This window comes from Salmo salar, chromosome 28, assembly GCF_965601325.2.
Source record: "Salmo salar chromosome 28, fSalSal1, whole genome shotgun sequence".
Lineage (NCBI taxonomy): Eukaryota > Metazoa > Chordata > Actinopteri > Salmoniformes > Salmonidae > Salmo > Salmo salar.
Window position 1 is genome coordinate 31,066,951 of NC_138318.1, and position 18,267 is coordinate 31,085,217.

Consider the following 18,267-nt stretch of genomic DNA (forward strand, 5'->3'; position numbering starts at 1 on the left):
AAATCTAATAGAGGAAATCCACTTTGGTGGTATGATATTGTTTAATGCAATTACCATCATACTTGAAAACAAAGCATAATTGGTTTCTTTCATCAATCTATTGAACTGCAACAGTTTAATCAGTTGGCCTTTAAAAGTGCTGTAGTTGCTGATTCTTGAATTACCCGTCTGAAATATGCACACTCCCAAAAGCCTAAAACACTGTCTGAATATTGGCTTCATCAAATCCTGTAAGGTTCTTTAATACATGGTCAATATGATGGGCAGAGTGAATGAGCTGATGTTAACAAAGAGTAGAAGAAAACATGAAAAGAAAATGATTTAATATCTTACAGTATGATGATGACTCGTTTATATTCCGCAGGGGATTAATTAGATATCACATTTAAATAACTACAGGGATATTAAGGTCTTCAGATGTAGCTATTGATCATCCAGGCATATTATTGTCTCACAAAAGATTCCTTTTGTTCGTGTCTTAAAATGTTATTTTGGCGGAGGTCCTCTTGTCTGAATTTGGAGAATAAATGTGTCAATGACTCGTGAATTGTTGATTCGATTTTTCTCCAGAGTGAATTAACCCTGCTGTGTTGAACACTTTAATCTGTTGCTTTCACGTCTCAAGTCTCGCCTTTGGAGACCTTGGGTAGGTCTATTACAATAAGACTTTAAATAATTACAAGAAAAGCATTAAGCAATTTGTAAAGTCAAATAATTTCTATGATTTTGAGGACATTTGTTCTTCTCATCTTTGGATCAGAGAAGTAGTTGTAGTGACTTAGCTAGAGAGGGTGAGTGTTACCTACCCCTTGACACTGATGGAACATGTCAGCAAAGTGCACTGGCCCCATCCCTGTAGGCGCTATGGTGCTGCCAAAGCTTGTTTGCAGTATGATGTTCAAACCATATTTGAACAATGTTTTGAGCAGACCTCATAAGTCTCTATAAAAAAAAGTCTGTGTGCATTCCCTTTGACTGTAGCCTAGTTTAGCCCTGTTTTCTTACTAGATGTAAAGGTTCAAGCCAAGAAAATACTTTTTAATCTGGCACTTTTTTTCTTCTTTTTTTCCCTCACCAGCCAAGATAACAACCCAATGAAGCTCACAGCAGGGACTGGCAGATGACTGTTAAGGAATAAATGGGCTTACTGTGGCGCCCCTTCTGTTCGGTGGCAGAAAACAGAGGTTAACGGGGAGGATGGGGCGACTGAACATCTCTGAGCAACAAAATAACAGCTGAGATAACTGCTCTCACTCCTACCTTTAAGGATACTGAACTTCAATGTCACCAGTAAGGAGGTGCACTTCTTTGACCACTTACTGTAGTTTCAGTTTCAGTATCATTTTCTCTTGTCTGACAATTGTTCCCATCTGGGGGCGGAGAATAGATCTCCGGAATGTGGATTAACTTGCATGGGTTGTTCATCACACACCCCAATTACGGGAAGTTCAACTTTCTGGACAAACTCTCTAAAGTAAGTGAACAGCAGAGAGTTTGATGGTGTGTTTGGACCTCATCTTCCTGTAAGGAGCCTTTTTGCCCCTGCCCCACTGTGGATCATCTCATTTCTCCTCAAAGCCTCTGGAACTGTCTCTGTACGTTTCAGCTGGTGCTGATATTGGTATCCCTGACTGCTCAAGTCCTTGTTACCTCAGTAAATTAGTGGTAAAGCTGCAGTATTCAACAATGGTATTGAGCAATGGCTGGGCACACCATAAATAGTGCTTTTCCCTCTTATAAACACCCTCAAACTGTCCTTTACTTGGAGGTGAACTGAAATGGATGCTGGGGTTGCTGTTATCGATACACTGCAGATAGCCCTGCAAATTAAATGATCAACAGAAAAAAAACCTTGCCATTAGGCATTTGTTTGCAGATGGTAAATCCCGGTCACCTGGTGTGTAGGCCTTTGTTCCTGGAGAGGAGGCACAGCGAGATTAGAAGTGCAGTAACCGTGGGAGACCGCTCTTTGCCAAGCCAGACATGATGTCAGCACGTCGCTGGCTGAGAACACTGTTAAAAATCCCTAGAGGTGGCCGCTTGGAGCACAGGACTGGAGGCTGTGTCAGGTTTTATTGGCTCTCCCCTGAAGGCGATGGTTGCATGTTACTTCAGCAGTTGCCGTTTGCACATTGAAGGGGAGTGTTCTGTTTGCCTCAGCATCGGGGGTCCACACAACAGCACCACCCACCAACACTTTATTTAGTGTTAATCTGTGCAGGAATCTTTAACTTTACACTCCTATATGGCTGCGGAGATGTTTATCTTTGTTGATTAACTTTTGAGTAACATTTAAAGTGCAGAAAAAAACTGCTATAATGATTTACTGCGGACCATTAGAATCAGCATTTCTCTCAAGGTAAAAACAGAATAGGATCAATAGCTGCTAGCCATAAAGGTAAAAACAGAATAGGATCAATAGCTGCTAGCCATAAAGGTAAAAACAGAATATGATCAATAGCTGCTAGCCATAAAGGTAAAAACACAACAGGATCAATAGCTGCTAGCCATAACGGTAAAAACACAACAGGATCAATATCTGCTAGCCATAAAGGTAAAAACACAACAGGATCAATATCTGCTAGCCATAAAGGTAAAAACACAACAGGATCAATAGCTGCTAGCCATAAAGGTAAAAACACAACAGGATTAATATCTGCTAGCCATAAAGGTAAAAACACAACAGGATCAATAGCTGCTAGCCATAAAGGTAAAAACACAACAGGATCAATAGCTGCTAGCCATAAAGGTAAAAACAGAATAGGATCAATAGCTGCTAGCCATAAAGGTAAAAACAATATAGGATCAACAGCTGCTAGCCATAAAGGTAAAAACACAACAGGATCAATAGCTGCTAGCCATAAAGGTAAAAACAGAATAGGATCAACAGCTGCTAGCCATAAAGGTAAAAACACAACAGGATCAATAGCTGCTAGCCATAAAGGTAAAAACAGAATAGGATCAATAGCTGCTAGCCATAAAGGTAAAAACACAACAGGATCAATAGCTGCTAGCCATAAAGGTAAAAACACAACAGGATCAATAGCTGCTAGCCATAAAGGTGTTGTACTCATGGTGGTTAAATGCCTCAGACTGGTTAAATGTAGTAACATCGGATACTATAGGTTTGAGGAACGGCGAACTCATCTGATGTCCTCCTGAAACAGTCACCACAACACCACATCTTTATAAACAGGAGTGCCCTAGAGTTACAACAGCACACAGGAACAGTATAAAGCATTCCCATATAATATCATTGGTCAACCGAGAATCTGAGCACAAGTAAATCCTATAAATAATCTCGCAGAGAGGAATCGTTCTTGTCATGGTGACCATATGGCCAATTAATTATGAGATGCAGAGCATGTCTTAATGAGATAAAACCTTGGCTTTTCCTTGGGATATTCAAAAGCTCTAATACTACAGATGCAACATCTCAATAGTGTTCCTTTTACTATGTCACCTTCTCTTGAACATGTTGATTCTAGTTTCCCTAGAGGAAATCTAATAATTGTCTCAACTCTTCTCCTGTCATTGTGTGTGTGTGTGTTGTTTGTGTTCTGTGACTATCCCTAACCTGAAATCGTTTAGAAAATATTACTCATCAAGATTTGCTACTCAACTTGTCAGTATGGTTCCAGGTCAGTATGGTTCCAGGTCTGATCCTGTAGACTGGACCTGTATGGGTGTTTTAGGGTCCCAGTCTATTCTCAACAATCCCAGACACTAAATTGGAATCCCCAAAATTCTATCCATTATTCATGTGTACTGAACTATTGGGAATTTTTGTATTTTGGCCTTTTATTCTTTCCATTTTATCACTTTTGAAGCCATGCATTGATACTGAGGAAGAAGCTTCAATCTATTTTGCCAAAGCTCAAAGAACTAGAGCCATGTCACTGCTTGCTGGCATATTTCCATTAGCATGCAGGGATCAAATCCACTTGAATGGGTGAGGGGTGTGCACCATTGAAGCGCTGTTGAATCATTTAAATTGGTTTGAAATGCAACAGGGAACTCGCCAGTGATTCACCTCAAAGAGAACTTTGGTGAGTTGAACTACGATGACCTTGACTCAGGTAACAGCATGTCCAGGTATGCAAAGCACAGCTCAATTTCAGCTTTGGAAATAAGGAACCCCACAAAAAATATTCCAATGAAGTAGGTCTCTATAAACAACATCAAACATGATGTAATTTGTGGGTATGACCACAAAGCCACCCCAAGCACCAAGCGTCCCTGCACCCCTTGAAATTCCTGACATGTTGTTGACAAAAATCTATTGTCATAAACAATTAATGAACATGCACCTGTGGAACGGTCGTTAAGACACTAACAGCTTACAAACGGTAGGCAATTAAAGTCACAGTTATGAAAACTTAGTACACTAACGAGGCCTTTCTACTGACTCTGAAAAACACCAAAAGAAAGATGCCCAGGGACTCTGCTCATCTGCATGAACGTGCTTTAGGCATGCTGCAAGGAGGCATGAGGACTGCAGATGTGGCCAGGGCAATAAATTGCAATGTCCGTACTGTGAGACGCCTAAGACAGCGCTACAGGGAGACAGGACGGACAGCTGATCATCCTCGCAGCGGCAGACCACGTGTAACAACACCTGCACAGGATCGGTACATGCGAACATCACACCTGCGGGACAGGTACAGAATGGCAACAACAACTGCCCGAGTTACACCAGGAATGCACAATCCCTCCATCAGTGCTCAGACTGTCCGCAATAGGCTGAGAGAGGCTGAACTGAGGGCTTGTAGGCCTGTTGTAAGGCAGGTCCTCACCAGACATCACCGGCAACAATGTCGCCTATGGGCACAAACCCACCGTCTCCGGACCAGACAGGACTGGCAAAAAGTGCTCTTCACTGACGAGTCGCAGTTTTGTCTCATCAGGGGTGATGGTCGGATTTGCGTTTATCGTCGAAGGAATGAGCGTTACACCGAGGCCTGTACTCTGGAGCGTGATCGATTTGGAGGTGGAGGGTCCGTCATGGTCTGGGTCGGTGTGTCACAGCATCATCGGACTGAGCTTGTTGTCATTGCAGGCAATCTCAATGCTGTGCGTTGCAGGGAAGACATCCTCCTCCCTCATGTGGTACCCTTCCTGCAGGCTCATCCTGACATGACCCTCCAGCATGGCAATGCCACCAGCCATACTGCTCATTCTGTGCATGATTTCCTCCAAGACAGGAATGTCAGTGTTCTGCCATGGCCAGCGAAGAGCCCTGATCTCAATCCCACTGAGCACGTCTGTGACCTGTTGTATCGGAGGGTGAGGGCTAGGGCCATTCCCCCCAGAAATGTCCAGGAAGTTGCAGGTGCCTTGGTGGAAGAGTGGGGTAACATCTCACAGCAAGAACTGGCAAATATGGTGCAGTCCATGAGGAGGAGATGCACTGCAGTACTTAATGCAGGCGGCAGTCACCAGATACTGACTGTTACTTTTGATTTTGACCCCCCCCCTTTGTTCAGGGACACATTATTCCATTTCTGTTAGTCACATGTCTGTTAGTCACATGTCTGTGGAACTTGTTCAGTTCATGTCTCAGTTGTTGAAACTTGTTATGTTCATACAAATATTTATACATGTTAAGTTTTCTGAAAATAAACGCAGTTGGCAGTGAGAGGACATTTCTTGTTTTGCTGAGTTTATATGCCTCTAATGGACTGTCAGACTTTAGTATGCAGAGGCCCTGCCATGTCATTTCACGGTGCAGAGTGGACCAGCTTCAAAAAGTATAATGTGATTGCCATCCTCCCTGGACTGTCATTAAATCACCTTGGAAGTACACTACTGGTCAAAAGTTTTTGAACACCTACTCATTCAAGGGTTTTTCTTTATTTTGACTATTTTCTACATTGTAGAATAATAGTGAAGACATCAAAACTATGAAATAAAAACACGTATGGAATCATGTAGTAACCAAAAAATTGTTAAACAAATCAAAATATAGTTTATATTTGAGATTCTTCAAATAGCCACCCTTTGCCTTGATGACAGCTTTGCACACTCTTGACATTCTCTCAACCAGCTTCATGAGGTAGTCACCTGGAATGCATTTCAATTAACAGGTGTGCCTTTTTAAAAGTTCATTTGTGGAATTTCTTTCCTTCTTAATGCATATGAGCCAATCAGTTCCGTTGTGACAAGATACGGGGGGTATACAGAATATAGCCCTATTTGGTAAAAGACGAAGTCCATATTATGGCAAGAACAGCTCAAATAAGCAAAGAGAAATGACAGTCCATCATTACTTTAAGACACAAAGGTCAGTCAATGTGGAAAATTTCAAGAACTTTGAAAGTTTCTTCAAGCGCAGTCGCAAAGACCATCAAGTGCTATGATGAAACTGGCTCTCATGAGGACCGCCATAGGAATGGAAGACCCAGAGTTACTTCTGCTGCAGAGGATACGTTCATTAAAGTTACCAGCCTCAGAAATTGCAGCCCAAATAAATGCTTCACAGAGTTCAAGTAACAGACACATCTCAACATCAACTGTTCAGAGGAATCAGGCCTTCATGGGCGAATTGCTGCAAAGAAACATTGTAGAATAATAGTGAAGACATGAAAACTATGAAATAATACACATGGAGTTATGTAGTAACCAAAAAAGTGCTAAACAAATCAACATATATTTTATATTTGAGATTCTTGAAATAGCCACCCTTTGCCTTGATGACAGCTTTGCACATGCTGGGCATTCTCTCAACCAGCTTCACCTGGAAAGCTTTTCCAACAGTCTTGAAGGAGTTCCCACATATACTGGGCACTTGTTGGCTGCTTTTCCTTCACTCCGCGGTCCGACTCATCCCAAACCATCTCAATTTGGTTGAGGTCGGGGGATTATGGAGGCCAGGTCACCTGATGCAGCACTCCATCACTCTCCTTCTTGGTAAAATAGCCCTTACACAGCCTGGAGGTGTGTTGGGTCATTGTCCTGTTGAAAAACAAGTGATAGTCCCCCTAAGCCCAAACCAGATGGGATGGCGTATTGCTGCAAAATGCTATGGTAGCCATGCTGGTTAAGTGTGCCTTGAATTCTAAATAAATCACAGACAGTGTCACCAGCAAAGCACCCCGACACCATAACAACTCCTCCATGCTTTACAGTGGGAAATACGCATGTGGAGATCATCCGTTCACCCACACCGCATCTCACAAAGACACAGCGTTTGGAACCAAAAATCTCCAATTTGGGCTCCAGACCAAAGGACATATTTCCACCGGTCTAATGTCCATTGCTCATGTTTCTTGGCCCAAGCAAGTCTCTTCTTATTATTATTGGTGTCCTTTAGTAGTGGTTTCTTTGCAGCAATTCGCCCATGAAGGCCTGATTCCTCTGAACAGTTGATGTTGAGATGTGTCTGTTATTTGAACTCTGTGAAGCATTTATTTGGGCTGCAATTTCTGAGGCTGGTAACTCTAATGAACTTATCCTCTGCAGCAGAAGTAACTTTGGGTCTTCCATTCCTGTGGGGGTCCTCATGAGAGCCAGTTTCATCATAGCGCTTCATGGTTTTTGTGACTGCGCTTGAAGAAACTTTCAAAGTTCTTGAAATTTTCCATATTGACTGACCTTCGCGTCTTAAAGTAATGATGGACTGTCATTTCTCTTTGCTTATTTGAGCTGTTCTTGCCATAATATGGACTTGGTCTTTTACCAAATAGGGCTATATTCTGTATACCCCCCGTATCTTGTCACAACAGAACTGATTGGCTCATATGCATTAAGAAGGAAAGAAATTCCACAAATGAACTTTTAAAAAGGCACACCTGTTAATTGAAATGCATTGCCAAGAGTGTGCAAAGCTGTCATCAAGGCAAAGGGTGGCTATTTGAAGAATCTCAAATATAAACTATATTTTGATTTGTTTAACACTTTTGTGGTTACTACATGATTCCATATGTGTTATTTCATAGTTTTGATGTTTTCACTATTATTCTACAATGTAGAAAATAGTCAAAATAAAGAAAAACCCTTGAATGAGTAGGTGTTTTAAAACATTTGACCGGTAATGTATTAAGTTAGTTATAAGTAAATAAAAACCTGAAGACAGCACCTACAGATGTAGGATATTACTTTGATCACCCTGTTGTTGCAGGAAATGGATCAACCCCTACAAAAAAGTAAATGAATTATAATCCACATAATAATTCACATTTCTAGTTTCTGCAGGATTATTTTCCTGCTGTGAGAAACTAGTCAAATTGAGATCCTACATCTCTGTATGTGAACACCGTGAAACACTGAGTTTTAGAACGTGACACAAGAAAAAAGGAACCAAAACAAACAATATTTGTTAACCTCAATCACAAAATTGAATTTGTCATTTCTTGGCATTGATTGTCTTACTTCCTAACCATGTTTTTGAGTTTGTAATAAGTGGTCAATTGGTATGCCTCTCAATGTGGTCAGATGTGGTAAATGGGTATGAATCATCTTGGGCTCCATATTCATCTTGGTATCCCACTCCGTGTTGTAGCGATCCTGCTGGTCTGGTCGGTGAATACGTGACTAGTAAATTGGACATTTTGCCTGCAGGTTGAAGATCCACTTTCCAAGTATGTTGTATGAAGTGTTTCTGGCCTGAATCCAATTATAGGACGTTTATCATGTGTATCAGTGAGTTTTTTAAACCAAAGATTTGTTTTAAAGGTGTGCAGAGAAACCCTGGCGAACACTTTTTGAGCAGGAACTGAAACGTACAAAGAGCTTTATGAATAAAAAGTTGACAATTTCTGTCTATTTTATAAAATATCTGTGAAATGATGTACTTGTCCTATAACAAGAAATATGTTTAAGTAAAATTGCACGGTGTGAGAAAATAAACTTCCATTGGTTGAATCAACGTTGTTTCCACATAATTTCAATGATATGACGCTTAACTAACGTGGATTAGATGTTGAATTGACATCTGTGCCCAGGGGGCTATGTTTCAGACGTGTGCAGCATTACAAAATGAACACTGATATGATTTATCTTCTTTATAGAGTATCAGTTTTGTAAGCCAGTTACTTCTATCAAATAACACTGATGTCTTTCCTGGCATGTGCCAAGTCGACAGCCTAAATCCTCCATTGTCTGGATCTATCCATCACTATGGATATTAAAAAAGGTTCTGGGACACTTATCGTAGAAGGAAAAAGGTATTAACCCTCATGTCCTGGCCATATTCCAAACCAGATGTATTTAATTTACTGACCACATAGTCATTCCCTGTGATGACTACACACAGTACAGCCAACTCCCCAGTGGTCAGGTGAACAATACAATAAATCAATTTCACGTTTAAATACAATACATTGACGTATACAGCAAAGCAAAGCAAGGCATAGAATTAGCTATGACTTTACATGTAGTCAGATCCAAAAAATCTGGTCAAGTTCACAATATTAAGACTTATCATTTCAAAATAGTTTGTCGTTTTGCTGTTGTATTTATGAAAGACTGTTGGCAGCATTCCTTTGTTCTGTATAGAGAAAGTTAGCATATCATCAAAGGGATATCACCCACACTCACTTTATCTGAAAGTGAAAAATGCCTCCAATGATAACAATGGCAGTTTCTACTTCAAAGTAATCTCAAATCCTATTTTCTTTACTCTCATGCGCCGAGAACCAAGAGATACTTCTGTTCTAAACCGAACTGTATCACAGACTCAATATAAGTTACTACAGTAGATATGCTCTCTTTGTTTTGAGTTATTAAGTCAATGAACACATATGCCATTTTCAAATCATTGATAATGACCAGTCATCAAAACAATTTAGTAGCACCAAATTGTATGGTACAGGAAGGACCAGGTATTTACTTGATTTAAATAGAAATTAAGAAAATACATAATAAAATTGTAATTATACATGAATAACATGGATAATATATTTGTTTATTTGGGATTGACCCAGCACTGTTTCATTACAGGTAGTTACCAATTGTGTTGTAAAATGACCCAGAAACAACCCAGTGTTAACACATACTTTCCTAGTAAACACTTGGTAAATACCAATTTAAGCGGAACCATTAAGAATAAAGTGCTACCCACAATTCTTATAGATAATTCCCATATTCTGATATTTTTGGTCAGCAATCACTTGTGTTTGATGATTGGATCTGTTGAAAAAAAAGAACCATTCCAAATGTAAAAATGTATGATTTAAACATTTAAGATTTAATGTGCTTATCTTCACGTTTGTTGAATAGCCCCTTTAGGAGCAGCAATTACATAAATCCCTTGCTTTTGTGTGTATTTGGGGTGGTAATTTGTCCACAATGTAGTTTTGTAATTCATCCACCCACAGCAAATCGATGTATAAAAGTAAGCCACATGATTCAGTGTCTTGACTGGTGGCTCCTATGGGTTTAGTGGTTGTACATTGGCTGTGACTGTATGAAGCACCAGTGTCACCATGTGGTCATGTGTAATGAAATAGCTATTCAAAACTGGATTTCAAGGAATGGCTACAATATTATACTGTATTTGACTTGAAATGCACATTTAGGTTATTGATGGGATTTCAAGGAATGGCTACAATATTATACTGTATTTGACTTGAAATGCACATTTAGGTTATTGATGGGATTTAGAAAATACAGTTCTTCAGCTTGTCCATTTAGCCCGTTTGCGAGTAGCAACAATCAATATTATGAGCATTTCTCTGGGGACGACTTTTGAGTGATAGAGGTGCACTGCAATACGTTCTGAGTTGATTGATATAAGTTGCTATAGAAAACTATGATTTATATAGGAAATAATGTTCAGTGATTAAATATGTGTGATTTAATTCAAGTCACATGTAGAATGATTTCAAAAGCTAAATAAGACCAATTTCCTCCATTTTAATTATTCCAATCAAATCCCAACTCCAGTGTAATGATTACTGGAGCCAGTTTATCACTGAAATTAGAAAAAACTGTGCCGTTGAAAATTGACTTTTTGACAGAATAGGGCTTTGAAGTATGTCAAGCTGAAACAGTTTATCAACTATGAACTCGGAAAAAGGACACAACCCAGAAAGTGTATGATGCAAATAATTAATTGACTTGCACTCATATTTGGCTTTTTGAATTGAACATACTCAATTAGGTTAGGAGTACACAACATGAACAAAGTGAATTCCTTTCCCGCCAAAAGTCGACATGTGATTGTGATTTATTAACAATATCCTTGTGGAGATACTTGATTAACAACTCCCATTGAATAGTGGGGAATCTGATGGCAAGTTGTCAGCGGGCAAACAGCCATAGGTGCTCCATATACATGAATTGATTTGTGGAGTTGAAAATGAGAGTGGGCAAAGAGGTAGTGAAAAGTGCTGATGTGATTCAGATAGGCCTATAGCCACTCTAATCGCTTACATATTTTACATTGCGACTGCATTCAGACACCTTGGGTGAGTGTACGCTGGAACCTAATAGTAAACAGCTCAGGGACCACACAGTGAGAAGTGATTTTTGCTCTTTTTTATTAGCACAAAAGCAGGCGGAGACATGCGGCAGCGAGAAGGGTAACGTGATTTATTGGGGACAGTGACTAGAATCGCCGCGCCTGCCGCTGTGGGCTAAGTGGAGGTCCAGCACTTTGGGGTTATCCATCCGTAGGGACAGCCAATACCTCAACATTGCACCAGCTAATTGAAAGTGCAGCTTTTAAAACAGAGATGTAATAAACTAAACATCAAAGCTAGTCAATTTTTACCAAAGCGCCCAAAGTGAGACAGAGACAAGTTCATTAGAAGGCACATTCAGCTTAGTAAACCTTGATGACAACCCCCCCCCCCCCCCCCCAGTGAAAAATGAGAGATCTAGTCATAACGTTGGAATCCTTAGTTGCAACATACATTTTTGGACTTAAATGAATGATATATACCTGATTCTCGATGAAAATAAATTATAAATGCCTCATGAAATTTGTTTAACTGTCATACCCTATCAAAACCCAAAAGCTTGTTTTAACACTGTATAACCTCAAAACATGGTTAAAACTATGAATTGTCAGACCTTCCATCCATAGCGCTGTCTATGAATTTGAGAGAGGTTACATTTCTCCAAGCCCATCCCATAACTTTTTACCAAAACAGAGGTGGGGTGTTGCTATGTTATTGTTTCAATAAAGGATTCTAGCTTTAAATAAAGTTATATTTCATGACTCATGCAAAAAGATCAATCACTTTTCATTGTCTTGTCTCTCTTTGGAATTGAAATGCTTCGGTTGTTTACTTTCTCTTTGTTGGGGTAGGGGACTTCATGCTACGAGCTGGGGTGGGAGACTTCAGTCCCTTAGGAGAGGTGGGGGACTTGGCACCGGCTGGAGAAGAGACATGGGAAGGAGCTGAGGAAGGAGCAGGGGTGACAACCTTGGGACCTGGGATCTCAATAGGACGTTTAGGTGGGATGATGGACTTGGGCGTTAGCGTTGGTTTGGCCTGTGGAATCGTGTCTCCATGCTTGTAGGCGCTCACAACGATATCCACGGACTCTCCTCCATATTTGTTCTGCACCGTCATAGTATACCTGCCACAGTCTTCCAGGGACACACGCTTGATGGTGAGACTGGCGAACTTCCCGGACTCGAGGGAGACTGAGTACTGGTCATCGGTATACACCTCTGCACCATTTTTTAACCAGGTGACTTGAGGTTTGGGGTCACCGCACACTGTGCAGGTCAAACTCAGTGTCTACCAAGCAGGGCAAAGGAATTGAAAGACCGTTGGTTACCAACACAGATATAACAGAAGAAGATGGAATGTTGGAGTGCTGTTGTTTGATTTAATCAGAGTTTACTATGCTTATCGTGTCTTGTTAAATCCCTAGTCTCTCCCCTCTTGCAGCCCCAAGGTAAAAGAACCAATCACACTACAAACAAGCGTGTGTAGTCACTTTGGAGAGAGGTGCGGTTACAGTGACCTTTACAAGTAGCTCTATTCTGCCATTATGCAAACCATATACCTCTATGACATGTCTACACAATATTCCTATCATATACATCACACTGCATGTGTTTCATAAGGACCCCAGTTTATGTTTTTCCCGCAATATATCATATGCTGTATGAAATCTGACATGAGGTGCTGTGAAATGCAATATAACACCACAATCTTCCACCTAAGGGTGATTTTCCAGTGCTGTGCAGTGCCGTAAAGTACTTAAGTAAAAATACTTTAGATTACCTCTTAAGTAGTTGTATTGGGTATCTGTACTTTACTATTTCGATTTTCGACAACTTTTACTTTACTACATTCTTAAGGAAAATTATATACTTTTTACTCCATACATTTTCCCTGACACCCAAAAGTACTCTACATTTTGAATGCTTAGCAGAACAGGAAAATAGTCAAATTCACGCACTTATCAAGAGAACTTCCCTGGTCATCCCTACTGCCTCTGATCTGGAGGACTCACTAAACACATGCTTCGTTTGTAAATTATGTCTGAGTGTTGGAGTGTACCCCAGGCTATCCGTAAATAATAAATAAACAAGAAAATGGTGCCATCTGGTTTGCTTAATATAAAGAATTTGAAATGATTTAAACTTTTACTTTTGATACTTAAGTATATTTTAGTAATTACATTTAAAACCAAAACTTTTTTACTTTTTCTCAAGTAGTATTTTGCTTGAGTAGTTTTCAATTACTTTGACTCAAGTATGACAATTGGGTACTTTTCCCACCACTGGTGCTGTGTGTAACGCAACAGTAGGTTACAGTGGACATCAGCTGCATCCATCTGGTTATGATCGTTGACACTGACCCTCGCAATGTGTTAAACCATGTCTGGTTACCTGTTCTAGTGTTAAATATATTCCCATCATTGTATTTAATTGCAAAATAAAAGGTAAATTACCTTCTTCTCCATGATGGTAACAACATCAGGGAGACCGCCCAGCACTTTGCCACGGTCTAAAAATGAAGATATTATATAATCACAATATGGTCCGAATCAGAAAATTCCCACAGAGCCACAATCTAGCATTATGTCAAGGGGAATGTACTCACTGGCTTCAGCATATGCTTCCTCTCTGGAAAACAAGAGAAAAATGTTCATTAGCACAGTGAGGCTTGGTATATTTCACCCCAAGACTGTGACTCCATACACATGCTCTGCATTACCACAATACATTAACACTATGTAGGAATTCAAGCTGTGTTTTAGCTGTATAGAACATTACATGTATATAGTATTATTGACCTGCATACATGTGCATGAAATAACACGGAAATTAATACACTGAACAGAATTATGACGTGATTATCTTACTTGAGAGTTGTGAATTCAGCAAAGGCTTTATCGTAGGCTGTGAAAAAGAAAGAAAATATTGGCTATTCATGCATCTAATAATTAAACCGCTCTAATTACATTAATTATTATTTATTATAGTTAATATGCACGATGCAACGCGGAGTGCCTGGACACAGCCCTTAGCTGTGCAATACTGTGCAGCCGTATTCATCGACCTGGCCAAGGCTTTCGACTCGGTCAATCATCGCATTCTTATCGGCAGACTCAACAGCCTTGTATTCTCAAATGACTGCCTCGCCTGGTTCACCAACTACTGCTCAGACAGTGTTCAGTGTGTCAAATCGGAGGGCCTGTTGTGCGGACCTCTGGCAGTCTCTAAGGGGGTGCCACAGGGTTCAATTCTCGGGCCGACTCTTTTCTCTGTATACATCAATGATGTCGCTCTTGCTGCTGGTGATTCTCTGATCTACCTCTACGCAGACGACACCATTCTGTATACTTCTGGCCCTTCTTTGGACACTGTGTTAACTAACCTACAGACGAGCTTCAATGCGATACAACTCTCCTTCCGTGGCCTACAACTGCTCTTAAATGCAAGTAAAACTAAATGCATGCTTTTCAACCGATCGCTGCCCGCACCTGCCTGCCCGTCCAGCATCACTACTCTGGACAGCTCTGACTTAGAATATGTGGGCAACTACAAATACCTAGGTGTCTGGTTAGACTGTAAACTCTCCTTCCAGACTCACATTAGAATCGGCTTCCTATTCCTTCCTTCACTCATGCTGCCAAACATCCCCTCGTAAAACGGATTATCCTACCGATCCATGACTTCGGCGATGTCATTTACAAAATAGCCTCCAACACTCTACTCAGCAAATTGGATGCAGTCTATCACAGTGCCATCCGTTTAGTCACCAAAGCGCCATATACTACCCACCACTGCCACCTGTATGCTCTCATTGGCTGGTCCTCGCTTCATATTCGTTGCCAAACCCACTGGCTCCAGGTCATCTATAAGTCTTTGCTAGGTAAAGCCCCACCTTATCTCAGCTCACTGGTCACCATAGCAGCACCCACCCGTAGCACGCGCTCCAGCAGGTATATTTCACTGGTCACCCCCAAAGTCAATTCCTCCTTTGGCCGCCTTTCCTTCCAGTTCTCTGCTGCCAATGACTGGAACGAATTGCAAAAATCACTGAAGCTGGAGACTCATATCTCCCTCACTAACTTTAAGCATCAGCTGTCAGAGTAGCTTACAGATCATTGCACCTGTACATAGCCCATCTGCAAATAGCCCACCAAACTACCTCATCCTCATATTGTTATTTATTTTTTGGCCAGGTCGCAGTTGTCAATGAGAACATATTCTCAACTGGCCTACCTGGTTAAATAAAGGTTAAATAAATAATATATATATATATTATATATATATTATATATATATATATATTGGCCATATATCACAAACCCTTGAGGTGCCTTATTGTTATTGTAAACTGGTTACCAATGTAATTAGAGATGTTAAAATACACTTTTTGTCATACCCGTGGTATACGGTCTGATATACCACGGCTGTCAGCCAATCAGCATTCAGGGCTCAAACCACCCGGTTTATAATTAATGTTACACCATAAAAAAACAATGTTGAAGTGTAGATGGAGTAACCTACTTTCTTTCTATTGCCGTTCTTACTGGTACTTGTCTTGGAGACATAACAGCAGAAACATATCGTACCTCATTATTGTAATGTTGTTCTGTTTTGCCTGAAATAGCTCATCCTCGCTCACTCATTACTGTTTCCAGCCCACACATCGCATGACCTGTCAGGGACCAGCCCTTGATTATGTTTGTCATCAAACAGTCTGTTGACTAACTGAAGTCTGAGCCAGGATTGCACCTTTGATATTGTTGTTCCTGTTATTTCATCCCCCGGATTAGCCTAAATATGCTGCTTGCTTCTGTGTACCCAGCTGCAGAGATGCCCTTTTCTTTGTATTATAAATGTAGAAATCAGTGTAAAACTGGACACTGCATGGGTTATTCTAAGACTGTGGCAGAACAACAGTAGAGTGGCCAATAGTTGGAGGTGGTATGATAAAAACTACAACAGTGTTTAGTAGTTGGTCATTTTGATAAAGATGCGCAGTGATCTCATTACTGTGGTCCAGCTGAAGACTCCACCTCATTGATATACTGCCAGAAAAAATGGTAATGATATACAACCTTCGGTTTTTTCAACATTTAGATGTTAGGTACACACACGAATGAAGACTGGGCTGGGAATCCAATGCATACGAATGAATGTGAATATCTAAAATGATGAACTCCATTGATCAGGTGTATCATTTACAGGTTACCATTATCCTGGTATTGTTCTTGAGGTTCATACATGCTGAATGTGCTAATATCACTGTGTTCATGTGTTATGCTATTTGCAAGACTGAAGGAGAAGTAGGTTGTTAAAGTACAAGTACGACGGCATATATACTGTCTATATCATCTGGCTTACCGTGTCCAGAGAGGTCGATGGTGCGAGTATAGGTCTTATCCGTATCTATTATCTGGATGTGGTAAAGACCCTTATCCCTGTCTGTGGGTTCAATGATCTCCATAGTGGCCATGGCTGGGGTACCTCCAATACGCACCTTCTCAGAGTGAGAGAGTTTCCTTTCCCTAGAATGGTAAAGGGGAGGAACAGATGGAGCATAATAATTATTGTTTTGGGATTGAAAAAACACTGCTATTGAAGGTATCCATTGTGTTGGATTGAGTAGGCCCCTAAAGAGCAGTCAATGAAAAATTGTATAAACTCTCATTCACAGGTAGCTCAATGAGGACCTAATTGGATCATACAAACATAACATGAAATTGTGATTGATTCTAATGAAAATGGTAGAATTTCCTAATTTCTCTCATAATAAGTGTCATTTTCTAGTAGTTTATCAAATAATGACCAGCTGCAGTTGCCTTTCTGGACCATTTGAGCATCATCACTATGTTATTTATGTGCCATGGCCCTCTTGGCAGGCAGGGAGGACCTGAAATTTGCCAAGCTCAAATTTGTGAGGAATCATGGGAAATGGTGAGCTTTGTTCAGTCATTGCGTGTGAAATTGTTGCCGTGCTGTGAAACATGCTCCCCTTGTCTATGCCATGCACACCAGAAGAAAGAAAAAGCCGAAGCAGCTACTTCAAAATGTTCATACAGGGATTAGAAGACCCACGCATGGTTTAGCTGAAACTGGTTTGCCTTACACAAGCTGCTGTAACCGATGACTTCCCACAAGTGTTTTTTTTTTATTATCCTGTAGCTATTCTGCTAGGTAGGCCTACTAAATATTTCCTTAGGACAGAGCATTAGTGAGAGTTGATATATGTTTTGTATTGTTTGTGTGTGAAGAAAGGCTCTGGTGTCACTGTTGTTTTACATTTTTACTAAAGAGTCACAGTTTTAGACAAAATCTCAAATCATGTTTACACGCCTAGCTCATGTTACGCCTTGGGATAAAACCTTGTGTGGATTCTATTTACATGAACATTTCTATAATTTTGCATTCTCTGCATAATTTAATAAAAGAAAAGACCCCCCCACCCCCCCAAAATAAATACGTAGCATATGCTTACACGTGCAGCCAATGGATTTTCATCTCCTCTGTGTAGTATTTCATGTGGCATTGGAGCTGAATGCCTGTTGCTGTGCAGTGAATTGCCAACTCAGCTGCAGAGGATCCTGGTGAGCGAAAAGGAAAACCCAAGCGTCCTTTAGTGTACATATGCTGACATATATGTTCTATATGTCTCTTAAATTAATAATATATCTTCTTAGATAGACACAACTTGGTGACTTGCTGTGGTTTACTAATTGGTTGGCCAGTGCAGGGAATTGGAAATCAGCACAACAAATGCTGTAATGGGGATATGATTTCAGGCTAGGACGACAGGTAGATTTGTTACTTCAGCCCAGTTCTTGAGGGTAGAGTAACAAGACCCTTGATATGCCCACTGGCTGTGTA

The 18,267-nt window shown here is 40.4% G+C and overlaps 1 protein-coding gene across 2 annotated transcripts in view; it reads right to left on the minus strand.

Moving 5' to 3' along the window:
* Positions 1-11,463: 11,463 nt before the first annotated feature.
* LOC106589818 (myomesin-2) overlaps positions 11,464-18,267 on the minus strand; it is a 35,854-nt gene continuing 29,050 nt past the window's right edge. For both annotated transcript variants that reach the window (XM_014180192.3, XM_014180193.3), the window contains 6 exons: positions 17,879-17,984; positions 16,765-16,928; positions 14,272-14,308; positions 14,010-14,032; positions 13,858-13,913; positions 11,464-12,692 (listed from right to left, as the gene is read on the minus strand). In XM_014180192.3, the coding sequence (XP_014035667.1) occupies positions 12,231-12,692; positions 13,858-13,913; positions 14,010-14,032; positions 14,272-14,308; positions 16,765-16,928; positions 17,879-17,984 (848 nt within the window). In that variant the 3' untranslated portion in view covers positions 11,464-12,230. The remainder of the gene's footprint in view (positions 12,693-13,857; positions 13,914-14,009; positions 14,033-14,271; positions 14,309-16,764; positions 16,929-17,878; positions 17,985-18,267) is intronic.